Genomic DNA, 14,170 nt, shown 5'->3' on the forward strand with positions numbered 1-14,170 from the left:
ATAAACTGTGCTTGCTGTGTCACACCAGACCCCCTTCATAGATGATTCTGCTTTCAATAAAGTTGCCAGTTAAGCCTATAAACAAAATTCCTGCTGACATGGGAGGCTGCTGACACCATCAAACTGCCATGTCTAAATAATGTGTTTACAAACCAATTCTGTAAATAAAGTAAAATTAAAATGTATTAAACGGGCTTGGTGCTCTGGAACGCTCTTCCATGCAGAATATACAATATGTCAATCATTTACCAATATATTATTTAGATAATAATTTAGAATTTAGGCTAAAACATGTTGAATGTGTAGCTCTCTCTCCACACAAGCTGTTTGCCATTACATTGTCTACACTTGTACAGCTCAGCTGCTTTAGTCTTCTCAAACTCTTAAGCGCTGATTTCCCATCATTATGCCATTTAATGTGATCACGATGGTAATCAGATTGCAAATGAAATACCTCAATGACACAGTTTGTTTGTGCCCAATGGTGTGGGGAGGTAAGACAGGAGACTGGTGGAACATTTGGAAGGGCAGAGCAGCTCCAACCAGGCCTAATCTCTAGAACCCTCATACCGCACCTTCTTTGGGTGCTAAAGGGTAGGGACAGACTTGTGGACAGTTTTATTGAACAGGACCTGTTATTGAATTAAGGAATGACTATGAAAAAGAAGGATGAAAACACATTCATTAAGGAATGACATCACAAACAAGTGAAAAATAATCGCTTACGCTTTTTTAATTTTGCCATCTGTGTTTTCATGTTATTCTACTGCTCTATTTCTCTTTAACAGCTGTTGGCAGCCTGATTTAAAAATGAGCTTTAATCAGGTTTTAAGCTTCTAAACTACTTATGAGTTGTGAATATGTTTGTTAATACATCTTACCGTGGAAGATGAGCAGGGATGAGACCCAAAAGTGCTGGATGCGGTAGTCTGTCAGAATGTATTACACACCTCACAGCTAAGAGCCAGTTGACAGAACAGCCACTTGTAGCTGCTGAGTCTGTGTGGAGGTATGCAATTTAGAGGGACAGTGCTTTCTGGATGGAGGATTTGTGTGGTAAGTAGAGTGTGAAATAGTATGAATTCACGCTCTGCTGCTTTATCACGAACTGGTTTGGATTGCTTTGTGGAATATAGTTTGTTTGGGGCTGCTTTTAAACGTGTTAATCCTCTTTTCCCTGTGTTTGTATGTGTGTCTGTGTGTTACAGTCGTGACAGTGACCTCTCTACAATCATCTCCAACCTGCACCACACCAGACAGCACGGGATGCCTGAGGGCCAGTCAGACTCTGACCATAACACCAGTTCCGGACACACAGGTAGGACCCTCAGTGAAGGCGTGTGTATTTGTGTGTACTTAAAGGTTGGACAGAATACTTTCTTCTTTTTATTTTTATTTTTTATCTCTTTCTTTTTTCCTTTGCCCCTGTGCTGCTGATATATCCCTCTGCACATCTCCTCTAACATATGTAAACGTTCCATTACCCATTTAATTTGCTCTAATTTGTGTGATTGGGGGAATTTAACATAAGCTTATTACTCATTCCTGGGGGTCGCTCTCAAGTTGATTACTTAATGTTCTTCCCACATTCTCTTCTGCACTCTAGGATTTTTGTTAAACCCCCTGTTTTAAATTACCTCTGAATAAATAGCTTTGTTTGCCATTAATCCAGTTTCATGTGAGCAGAGGAACAGGGCTTGTGTGTGTGTGTGTGTGTGTATATGTGTGTGTGTGTGTGCACTAAGAGCCTTTCTTAAAGCTTACAGACAGAACACAGAAAGCATTTAATCACAGCTATTTGTCAAGAAGCTTGTATGAGGATAGTGTGCAATCAAAGACATATGGTTATAAAACAGCCTTTACTGATATCAGCCAACTTCACCTGTTTCTGACTCTTTGGGTTAGTTAATGACACATGTTTATATATTGTGTTGAGTCCCACTATGGACTGATAAATGGACTGTGCTCATAAAACACACAAAAGTCATCTGACTTTTAGATTTCTTTACACTACATGCCACGTTCACCCATTCACAAACGTGTGGCATAGACTGTGCTTACCTGCTAGTTGGGATTTTACCGCCTATTTAAGGAGTAAGTATGACTAGTGGTGGAGGGGAGTGTAGGAGCTGGGGATGGAAGCCTTGATCTTCTGATTTGTCTTCTGGTTTTGCGCTCCATCTTCTGAGCCAAAGCTGTCCCTAATTTTGAGGGCAACGTTGCTTAACTGGCACCAAAAAGAGTTTCCACACACAATAATCAAAATATTATTGCATATTTAACTTGTATTTAATTTTATTACTTAATGAAATAATTTTTATGGTATATATGAAAATTGGTTGAATTGGATACAGCCCATTAGCAAATACAACAGACTGATACATTAGATAGATGTACTTTATATTATAGTAAAGATATTATGTATAAAAGAAAATATCATAGTAAGCTTTAAAGATATTATATATATATTTTTTATGATATAAGATATGATATATAATGAGCGTTCCTATGTTTTTGTTTTGTTTTGTTGCCCAGGGTTTGACCCTATTTCTTCTCATACCATTAGACGCAGGCGTACCAAGTGCCATAATCAGCCCAGACCTAGCACCTCCAAACCCTCTTTCTCTATGCGCTCATCTTTCTGTCTGCCAGATTAATTGTCCATACGGTGCCTCTGATATCAGCCAGGGTGGGTGGAAGAGGGTATTAGACTGCTCAACAGCCAGCCCAGCCAGTGTCTTAAACCCTGGTTTGCGACGGATTTCCACCCAAATACCGGCCTAATCAGCTGATAAACTAAATGGAGAAATCAGAGCCCTGAGTAGTTATCTTAATGGAGAAAGACACAAAGATTGAGATAGAGGTGGGTGGGTGGTGTTTTATGGAAGAGGGGGGTGAGCACCGTGTGGCCTAAACCAGAGGGGGTCCAAAACCCTAAAAATCTGTCCGGTTGACCATTAAAGGGAGATTTAACAGGCGCTGCCTAAGCGGCTCGCTCTGTGTCTGTAAACAAGTCCAATCCGATCAGCCACTGGCTCTAATTCTGTCTGCCAGTGAAATTATACACACACGCACATTCACAAACACACAATTGCACACAAATAACACACAGTTTAACACAGTTATACAGATGCGTGCCCACGCGAAATCAACACAGGTTCAAATTTGCGTCTAAATACACACGTGGGTGTATGAAGTTTAAAAGCAGTGGATTATTTGACGTTGGGATGGATGAGATGGTAAACACAGCTCGCTTGCTATGATATTGTGTTTACACTGTTCTGTCAGTCAGCTGTCCTATTGGACGTATCTTCTAAAAGCGTTTTAAGTCTATCAGGGAGTTGTCGAAAGAGAGAATCTGAAAGTTGGAGAGTAAGGCAGGAGAGAAATAAGAGGGCAAAATAAGAGACAGAGATGCACTGATGGGAGAAACATTTGGACATACAGAGACAGAGGAAAGAGAGATGAATGAGTGCGGTGGTGGTAACAGGGGAGGGCAGGCAGCAGCTATGGCGGCGGATGGCTCTGTGTGTTTGTGTGTGTATGCACGTGTGTGTGGGTCAGGAGGAAAGAGAAGCAGGCTTGCTGGGTCGTCTCTGCGCCGGAGTGGGCCGTTAATTAAATCTGAGGGACAGACAGGAGGTCTGCCTCCCTCCTTCTCTTCTCCTCTCCATCCCTCCCTCCCTCTCTTCACTCCCCAGCCGCTGGCTATTCAGAGGCTCCGTTAGATGAGGGAGGAGGGAAGGGAGGGGGAGAGAAAGAGGGAGAGAACAGGGGCGCCGACGCTGATAGTCTGGCTGCCTGTGGAGACTGTAAACCGTGGCTCTGTGGTCAGACCGGAGACTCAAACAGGCAGATAAGGTGTTTTTGGACTGCTACACTCTCTCTCCTCTGCTCCCTGCACTCAGACTCCCAGAGGCAGTTACAGCCTGTCGGTGTGTGTGTGGTTGGGAGTTGTAGCAGTGGTTTGGGGCTTGTGCACATTTGTGTGTGTGTGTGTGTGTGTGTGTGTGTGTGTGTGTGTGTGTGTGTGTGTGTGTGTGTGTTCGTTTCAACATGTACACTTTTCCGTGTGTGGTTTTAAATGCCTGGTTTTAGATGTTTGCTTGCGTGTGAATCTGCAGCCCAGCGTGTTTGTGCAAGACTTTTTCCCTCCAAACTGATTGTGAGCAAGGATTGCTTTTAAAGTATTACCAGCTTGTTATAACATGATTAGTATTAAAAAGCAATTTTAAACAAAAGTAAACACTCCAGGATTTCTGGGGATAGTAGCTCAATTAAACAGAAGCTAAAAGGAAGTGTTGGTCGTAAATATTTTAGAACATCCCCCCGCTTCATTGAAATGTCATTTTGCTGCCATAACAAAAACGCTACTTATGATTATTAATACAATGCACTAATTCAACTGTCAAGACATGGTCAGTAGATGAAAACAATTTGTTTGTTTCTCTGTTAAAACTCGATGTAAGACAAACACAAGTATGAATTTAAGAAGGTTGTATTTTAGCCTTTACTGGCCTGTGACTTAACTGGTGTTTTTATTAGAATGTTAACATGCATATTTTTGAAAAAGGTACTGTGAGCACAAGAATTCTTGCAAGAATGCTTGAGACATGAGCTGATTTCACATATGTATTATAATACAGAGAATTCCAGGAAGACTGCCCCTGGAATTCTCCTAATCTAGTTGTTCACAAATGAAATGCAGCAGTTAAATAACGTGTGTGGAGATCAAACCGGACACATGCAGACAGTCTGTTCACAGCACTGTTCACAGTGAGTGAACGTCACCTGCCCCTCCCTTGAGATGAATTCTCCTGACTATATCCTGCTGTGTTCTCACATCAGCTCATTCTGACTTTCTGCTGAAAAAATACTAGGGGGCTGGCAGGAGAAACTCTAGATAAAGTGAAAAATGTGGCTGTTCACACATACGGCTAACCCTCGAAATATCAAGGTTTTTGAAAGCACTATTAGAGATTTTACAATCAAGCAGTGCATTTAAATAGATAACTTTTTTATCTGAATTAAGGCCTTATGAGGTAAATATCAATGGTCAACATGAACCCTTGGTGAAGCTGGTTTGAGTTCCTACACAAATGCTTAGTTATGAACGACTATTGATGGGTTGTGCAGATTTGATTAAATCGCTCTTAATGTGTGACCTAACAAAATCAATATTAGTTTCAGGGTGTGCTATATATATATATATATATATATATATATTTATATAAAATTATTATTATTTTGTTTACTGCAGACTTTAGACCGCTAGCTGCCCCAAATTTTAATATTAACACTCAGACTGTTTACATTTCTCTGTAGATCATACTGTAAAACCACTGTTAAAAAGCCCCGTAGACTCTTGCTGAAGAGCATGGCAATTGTGCAAAATACTGAAATGAAAAGACACAACCACAGAACATTCCCTTTACTTTGTTTATCCTGTCTTGACTCCAAGTCAGTTTTTTCCTATTAACTCTGGTTTTTAAGACGATCTTTTCGTCTTCACTGTGAAATGCATTTTGTTGTGATGTCATATTCATGAATTGTTGTAATTTCTATAAATTGCTGATATAATACAGTGAGTGGCAGGCCTAGCTTCTATCTATGTTGATACTGTGGCCAGCTTCTCCAATCAGTGGTTGTGCTGATGGTCTTCTACTTTAGGCAACACTGACTAACGATGAAAGATACATCCTACAGATGCCCTTGGACTCATCATCAGTGATGTGTTCTCAGTCTATTGATTCTACAAACTATCTTTCTGAGATCGCTCAGAAAACAGCATGTGATTAAGAACATAGGTATCATTATTATTTTCAATCAGTAGATCGATTTTCACCAAATTCACCAAATCATATAAAAAGTTATAACACAACTGTTTATATATAAAGCAATCTTTATTGTCTTAAGATATATACTTTGGTCTGTAATGTGCTTTATTAGACAGTATAGATGACAGAGTAGGTCATCAGGGAAAGACAATGGGGAATGACATGCAGGGATGGAGCCGCAGGTTAGACTTAGACCGCCTGCTTCCAGGATTAACTGATTTTTAACTGATAAACACTTTTTTAGAGTACTGAGAGGTTTTGTTTATGTCCATTTTTATTGATTAATTCGTAATAAATTGCATCGTATGGCACAATCTTAAACCGGTGAATTATTTAAAACCTGATAATCTGGACAATTTACTACTTCTGGAATCATCTCTTTTTGTGCATTACCACCTAATGACCAGATGATTTTAACAGGACCTATAGTAAAACACAAATGGCCTTTAGAATGACTGTTTATAACACACATTACATAGCCTGTAGGTTCTTATCATGAAGCATAACTAGATTGAGTTACAAAGTGGCTTTTGTTTGTTACAGTCTCATAAACTCAAGTCCTTTACCATTTACCTTTTTTACACTTAATGGTCAGACATTTTTTAGTCAGTTGTCCACACAATCATGTTTCCTTACCATTCTTCTTTATTAATTGTGTTATTCTTTCCGATCCCTCTTGAGTTCTCCCTTCCCTTTTAAAAAGTCACAACATGACAAACAGAGCAGCTATGTTGCTGTTTGTGTAAGTGCACGTGTCAGAAGTGGCGCATCCTCCCCTTAGCGTGAGCAGAAGCACCTCCATCAGCCGCCATCAGCCCTCCCCCCTCCTCCCCTCTCTTTCCCAGCTGCATCGGCCTGTAAGCCAATCAATGGCAGGGCTTTCAGGGCCGGCGGAGGCCCCGGCGCACAGAGGGGGGATCAATAAGTTATTAGCACCATTCTGTCAGCTGTAATGTGGAGATTGATCGGGGGGCTGCGGCTGGCGGCCCACCCCACGTCCCCGCCTGTCATTCCCCCCTCCTCTCACAGCTCCCCCCCTCCCCAGCCTGATAAAGATGACAGATTAACGGAGTAAGAGAGGAATTAAGGAGTCTGGCTGTCTGAGCTGTCACCACGCTCCATGGGATGGAGAGAGGAGAGGAAGCGGACTAAAGTTTGAGGGAGGAGAGGAAATCAGAGAGTTGGGGGAAAAAGAGGAATGCTCCCCTGCCTGATGATTCGCCTGGTGGTGTCACATGAAAGAGAAGTGGTTTAGGTCCTGCTGTTTCCTCTTTCTCTATATGATTCCTCTGTTTTCGTCCCTCTTTTCTCTCAGTGGGAGAAACGGAAGATAAGGAGGAGGTTAACTAGTAAATGGAACAGAGGCAATGGCTGCAATACTCTGTGTTTAGCCTGGAGACTGTTTTCTGATGTTGAATGGCAAAAACAAAGTTGCTTTATCATAGCAGTTTTAGCTATTTCCATTTAAATATTAAATATTTTTGACAGAGAAAACTTTAAACTAAAATGAAAACTCTTGAATCCATAACCGCTAATTCTTCGTCTATATTAACGAGCAGGTGATAGGGAATCTCCCTGGGTACCAAAGTAGACTGTAAGCGTTGTTAGTGGGAGTAAAAGGGTTAGCATAGACGCTAGCAGAGCTCAGGGCTGGGCATTAAAAGGGAGCGCCGGTGCTCTAAGAAGCCCCATTTAATTGGCTTTAAAAGCTTTCCGCCCTCAAATCTCTGGCCCTTGGGCACTGGCTCAGGAGACGCGGTGTCTTGAGTGAGGTCTGCTCAAGAGACGGCTCAAGTGTGTGTGTTTGATCATGAGAGGCTCCGGGTGTGGGTGTAAGCATATGTGTGTGTATGTGTGTGTGTGTGTGTGTGTGTGTGTGTGTGTGTGTGTGTGTGTTTTGAAAGAGAGGGGCTTTAACTAATGGGGGTTCTCTCTCTTTGTTAATGTTTCATAGATGGAGACCAGTGAAAGAAATGTATTGAACAATATTTGAAAATGAGAAGAAACACAGAATGGGGAATGATAATGGAGATGACAGAAGAAGTAGAAAAGTGTGTGTGGTGGTGGTGGTGGTGGTGTGTGTGTGTGTGTGTGTGTGTGTGTGTGTGTGTGTGTGGGGGGGATTTAAGGTTGCATGCACTTGTCCATTAGTGCCCCTCCCCCTCACTTCCCTGTCTCCTTTGGATAGTATAAGAAGTGGATCTCTTCTGGACCTCAGAGGCAACATCAAACACTGGATCATTAGTGAACCTCCTCTCTCTCCCTTCATCGTTTGCTCGCTCGACCTCTCATCAACACCAGGGCTCCCAACAAAATCCTCTGAGTCCTGTCTAAGTCTCTATCCGTCTCTTTCCCTCGCTTCATATCTGTTCCTTGTTATGGAGAAGAAAGAACATAAGTTTGGGTGATGGGTTAAAGGTTAAGGTCAGACTCCACTCTAGCGCTACATCTCAGTTGTTGACCGTTCACTGGTTGCTAAGGTAACAATAAAATCAAGAGTGTACACATGACAGAAATGTTGCTTGCTCTGGTACTGCCATGAAATTACGTCTCTTTTACTTTAACCTCTGTTCATCATTTCTCTGTACTATTTACACATGCTGTGCAAATTATGAAAAATTGCTTCGTTGAAAAAGAGACAGAAAAGAGAAAGGAACCATTCTCCTTCAGGGAGGGTAAAATACGCCCCCCTTCCCTAAAAATATGCACAGAGAAGTGAGAGAGACAAAACCAGAAAAAAAGAGAAAGGCTTTGCTGTCTGAGTGGAGAAATAAACTGAGTTAGAGAAAAAGCAAGGTGCAAGAGAGAGAAAGAAAGAGAGAAAGAAAGAGACAGCGAGAGGGAGAGCAATGACAAACAGCTTTTTCCTTCCTGCCGGCGCTGCGTGCGATGTGCTCTGCATCCCCTCCCTCCCTGATTAGGCCCGTATTGATTTGAGATGTGTTTGGGGGGGTTGGGGTGGGGTGGGGTGGGGTTGAGGCAAATGGGTGGAAAGGAAAGGAGGGATGAGAGGGTAGGAAAGGTGGAGGAAGAGGTAGTAGGAGGTGCAGTAATTGTACACTGGATGCTCCTCTTTGGCGTCAGGGGAGGCCAGCATGGGGGAGGAGGAGGTGGAGGCAGGGAGGGGCAGGAGAGATAGAGAACTTCTGCTGTGAGGAGGTTTCATACCCACCTTGAGGAGTTGAGAAGGAAACAGATGGAGAGATGAGATATGAAGATCAGAAGTGTGTTCAAGTGGGGGACAGCAACAAGAGAGAAGGAAGTGGCTGCTGTGCTTCTACAAAGAAAACCCTGAAAAATAAAGACATGATACAGACATAAAGCAGGATGAGAGACATTTCTCAAGCAGCTGAGAGGCTCTTATGCACTTTGGATCACTCTGAAGCTTTTGTTCCGACATTTTTAAAAAGACAAAAAATAAAATAAGGGAGGGAGGAAGAACAGTGAGTAAAGGAAAAAAGTTGATTTATTGCGTTAGTCTGACTAAAACTGGGCTTTTAAAATACATGTAAACATGTTTGTCCGGGTGAAATGTTAAATTGAATTTCTCAAAGTTGGACTAACACACGTAGATAATGCTGTTAGAGAACGATTCATTCTCACATGAATACACCTCAAACAGGCCCAAACCGGACTAAGCATTTTGCTCATGCACCACGCCCTGTGCCGGGCTTCAACCCGGAAGTCAAACTTCATGAGAGCTTAGCACAGCAAAGTGTGCAAAGAGTGCAAAGAGTAATAATGAAATGTAAAGAGCTGTACAGTTGTCCAATATTTTCACGGTTCTACGTCCAACCACCTCTTTGCCGTTTGCTAAGTTGCTAACTTGTTTGCAAGGTCAGCCCATATCGCCACCTACCATAGCATAACATTCTTCATTAATAAATTGATTCTCCATCGGTACATATACACAGGGCAATCACAGTATTCGAAGTAAATGTCCTAATCGAGCTGTAACGGTAGCTTGCCTTAACTGTGCATGTAAATGTACTGACTGATAACATTTGAGGACCGACAGCTGGAAAGAGACAATGCAGGATGCAGAAAGAGCCCTCCGTCCTTCCTCAAATAGACAAACACACACACATCCACACACATGGGAATGAGCTGGGCAAATATGTCATCCACAACGGTGCAGGCCCCTCTTATATCTGACAGAACATGCACATCTCTAGACACCAGTGGCTTGTTTCTCTCTCCCCTTCACTTCTTTCTCTGTGGCCCTTTTTCTTTCTCACTCCTCTAACTCTGCATGTGTAAAGCAGCTGTCATGTATACAGGTAGAGCAGAGTGTTGATATCAGGCTTTTACTTCAGCCTGCTCTCTGACTGTCTGTCCCTCTTTCTTTGTGTTCACAGATGACCTTCTAGGCAAGAGGAAGAGCTTCTCTCCTAACAGCAGCAGCGAGTGTCCCTCTGACAGTAAGAAGTCACGCAGTGTGTCCCCCAAAGGTAAAACCTCATGCTGTACTTTGTGTTAAGACGTTACAGATGTGGCAGACAAGCATCTTTAGAGAAGGAATGGGTGAAATTATTTTAAAGGAATGCAAGATGATTGAGTGTTATAGTGTAAGAGAAGCGTTAACAACTGCAGATGGAGAAATTAATATTGCTGTTTTTTGTGGGGTTAGTGTGATGGTGTGTCTACACACACACCCACACACTGCATTTCACAGATACAGACAGGAGCCCTGTTTATACCTTGCAATAATCCATCCTGGGTGATTGGATCGCAAGAGGATAACACTTAAGTACGGGTGTTTACACTTTGCATTATCGTTTCGTCTCCATCGACCACTTGTGATGGGGTCTCCCTTTCCCGCTTCAGATGCTAATGTACACAGAGCCTCAGTCTACTTCATAAGACTTGAAAAAGCCTTTAATGACGATGACAAACAACCACACACACATTGCACGAGCAGCAGAGCAGATTGTGTCATCACAGAATTAGATGACGTGATATTAAACTTTTTTCAGTTATATGAATCTTTGAATTGAAAGACTGCACAGCAGAGGACAACAAGATAGGAACAATGAACACACAGATCTGCATTACATCTCATAACTGCGCTACATTAAAATAAATAAACGCTCCTGGCGTCTTTTACAGCATGTGTAGGCATTGATCATGAACTGAAACACAGGACATATCATGTCCATAATGTAGTCAGGGATGTTGCATGACAGAAACAGGTAGATCCAAGAGAAATCTTAAATTAGTAATGCATGAGAGGATAATGGTCTGTTAGGCTGCTCCACGTGATTGTTTGGATACAGGGAGAGTGGGCGGTGCCAAATGTGGCCCAGGACACAAGAGCGTTAACACTAATAAACCAGACCACCTCTGTATGTGGTCTGAAGTGAACTATCAGATCTTCATCCGCCCTCAGAACGCACTCTTCAACAGCACATGTACGAATCTTTGCCTTCACTAAACAATTGTACCTTCACATTATAATCACTTTTAAACAACAGAAAACTGATTTATTTAACTTAGAAAAAGTTTAGAAATCAATGTTTGGTGGAATAACCCTGAATTTCAACTACAGCTATCATGCATCTGGACATTCTTTCCACTGGTCTTTCACATTGCTTTTGAGTGATGCTCTGTCACTCTTGAGGACTTTTCAGGTGATCCCCAAATCAGTACCTCCATTAGTATAATGGAGTGTGCTTTTGTTCAAATCAAACAGACATTGGAGGAGAATGGCTACCATGCATGAAGAGATGCTGATTTAGGAAAATTTGAAATGGTCTCTTAATTTCTTCTGAGGCTCTTTATGTAGTGATATATAATCTAAATTATATAATATCTTAGGTTATAGCCTCTGCTTACAGAATCAGAAAAGGATTTATACATATTTGCAGCTGATTCTTAATATACACACTTTATTGATAATCTGCTACAGATAACAAGAGAACGACATAAATTATGGACCTTTAGAAGGCAAACCCTGGCAAGACAATGCAGCTCTGTTGCGCATCAATCCGGTCACTGTCCTCTATTATTCATATCTACTTCATGCAGTGTGAAACTGGGCGCCAGGCCTGGAGCCGGCAAAGCTACTGGGCCATTCCCTCTGGGCTCCTAAGAAAGACTTCCTGAATGATGCATTATACAGCAGGCAAAACCACAAAACCAAGGGCAGCTCACCACATCTCTGAAGACACCAGAACAACATGCATACACATACACACACATCCACAAAGACACACACATCTGAAGCACAAGCTTGCCAAACAACATTTGCAGCACACAAGCTTGGACAGATAACTCAGATAAATTTCAACATCAAAATATGATTGTCTTACTGTTTAAAAATGGATGGGTAGCATTGGTGTAAATGTGTTATGATGTCAGATTGATTAGAGCTCAGCCTGAGTCTGGTGTTGACCTTTGCCCTCAGTATAACCTTTGACTGACAGGAGCCCAGCCTGGAGCCTCTTCTTGTATACCCATCTCTGGCCATTAAAGTCTTACTCAGACACATCCCTGCTTCTGAAAGATGCATGGGCTTTTGTGGATGTGGGTTTGTGAGTGTTTATCTGTGTGCGTGTCTGTTTGTGGAGTAAGGCTTTGCTTCCTTTTAAGGCAAATGGGGCTTGTGTGTTTTTATTTTGTGTATGTTTCTTCGTGGAGCCTGCTGTTCAGGGAGATGCATTTAATTAAGCCATTTATAAACACTTGATCCTGCGTCTTAACCTTGAGCTTTGTCTGTACTCAAACCCTACTCTGCACCTTCAAGTGTGTTTCTATACTGTATATACTATACTTCTTACCTCTGAGTTAGTGACAGAAGCTAACTCTTAATGACTGAAACAGATGTAAAAAAAAAATAAAAATAGATTCAGAGAGCAAGACGGACTGTGTAGCATTGGATGGAGTTAGAGAGATTGGATGATGCTGTGTAAACGACGATGGTTTTTCTTTTTGTTGCGAAGTTGGCGTCCCCCGCTGTGTTCAGAGAGTGAGAAAACTTTAGACAGGCACAGACTAGTTGCGCACACACACACACATACATACATTTGAGGACCTTGGGTGGATTAGCTGGAGCTTGGCGGTGGAGACAGAGATGCTTGCTTCCTCCCCCACCAGCACCAGCAGCAACACCTCCGCTCCTCAGCGCCACTCCTGCTCGCCTGCCCGGGGCCAGGCTCAGGTTTCAATGAGAAGGAGGTGGTAAAAATAACCCCGGCTTTCTTCTGTCTCTCCCTCCTCCTCCTCACCCTCTTTCTTCCTCCTCTAACTCCCTAACCACCTTCCCCATACCCCCCACCGCCCTTACCTTAGATCATGTTACTATTGACAGAGGGAGGGAGGGGGGAGGTCAGCAAGGAGATAAGTGTGGTGACTGACTGCTATAAGATATAATTCAACACATCATCCTCCAAACTCTTAACACAGCATAAACACCGCACAGCAGTACTCATCAAATGAATGGTATACATATTGCAAAAACATCTCTGCTAGAAAGAAGCTAAATATTCCCAAATATAGTAAAATCATCTTCTTTCAGCCACTGAGAGATTGTTAAACATAAACTTGATTTAACCCTTCACATACGAATATGTAATCATGGAGCTCTGCTGGGATATTACATAAACTACTTTAATGGTTTGTTAAATCAAGCCTAATATTAGCTGGACTATCATATTTAGACAAAATGAGATCTGTTTTCTTAAAATAAGATTAAGATTGACAGGACTGACTATACTAATCTCCCCCATAAAATCTGTTTTACTTTCTTGAAATTCCTTTTTCGTAGTTCACACACAAGGTGTTATTTGTTACTTGCATAAAAAAGAGAAATACATTACTGTAATCCCCAACGGTTCCCCTTCACAGCTGCTGTGTTTTGGTCCCAGACCTAAGTGCGGTTATGAGGGGACACGCTTTGCACTGACTGACTTTTTTTGTACAGCGCTACCGAAAGAGATGTTCTCTTCATAGTTATTATTCTTAATGAGCGATGGCTGATATGGAAGCCAGAACGTCAGAGTGCAGACATAGATACTAAAAAATCAGTAGGAAGCAAAAAAGCAATAACCAGGAAGTGGCTAGATAAGGAACAGCTAAAAAAAAAGAAAGGGTGATTGTAAAAGATATGTATGATATGGAGAAATTGACCATTTCCTTAAGACTCTGCAAAGATAAATTCTAAGTTATTAATTCAAATGGTTAATGTTAATGAATATTGAACGTACAAAGAAAAGAAAGAGTTGTTGCATATTAACCTTTTCTCACTTTTAACCAGTATTTTGTTAGTTAACTTTGGTTTGTATGCAAATGTGATATTTAAGTGTCGTATATGAAACAATCATGTTAAATTCATC

At 41.7% G+C, this 14,170-nt stretch overlaps 1 protein-coding gene across 4 annotated transcripts in view; it reads left to right on the top strand.

Annotated features, from left to right (window-relative positions):
• The window catches only part of samd11 (sterile alpha motif domain containing 11), an 83,850-nt gene that overhangs the window by 52,899 nt on the left and 16,781 nt on the right, over positions 1-14,170 (top strand). For all 4 annotated transcript variants that reach the window (XM_029277050.2, XM_020632328.3, XM_020632330.3 and 1 more), the window contains exons 4-5: positions 1,209-1,318; positions 10,196-10,288. In XM_029277050.2, coding sequence (XP_029132883.1) covers positions 1,209-1,318; positions 10,196-10,288 — 203 coding nt within the window. The remainder of the gene's footprint in view (positions 1-1,208; positions 1,319-10,195; positions 10,289-14,170) is intronic.

Source organism: Labrus bergylta, chromosome 12 (assembly GCF_963930695.1).
Source record: "Labrus bergylta chromosome 12, fLabBer1.1, whole genome shotgun sequence".
Classification (NCBI taxonomy): domain Eukaryota; kingdom Metazoa; phylum Chordata; class Actinopteri; order Labriformes; family Labridae; genus Labrus; species Labrus bergylta.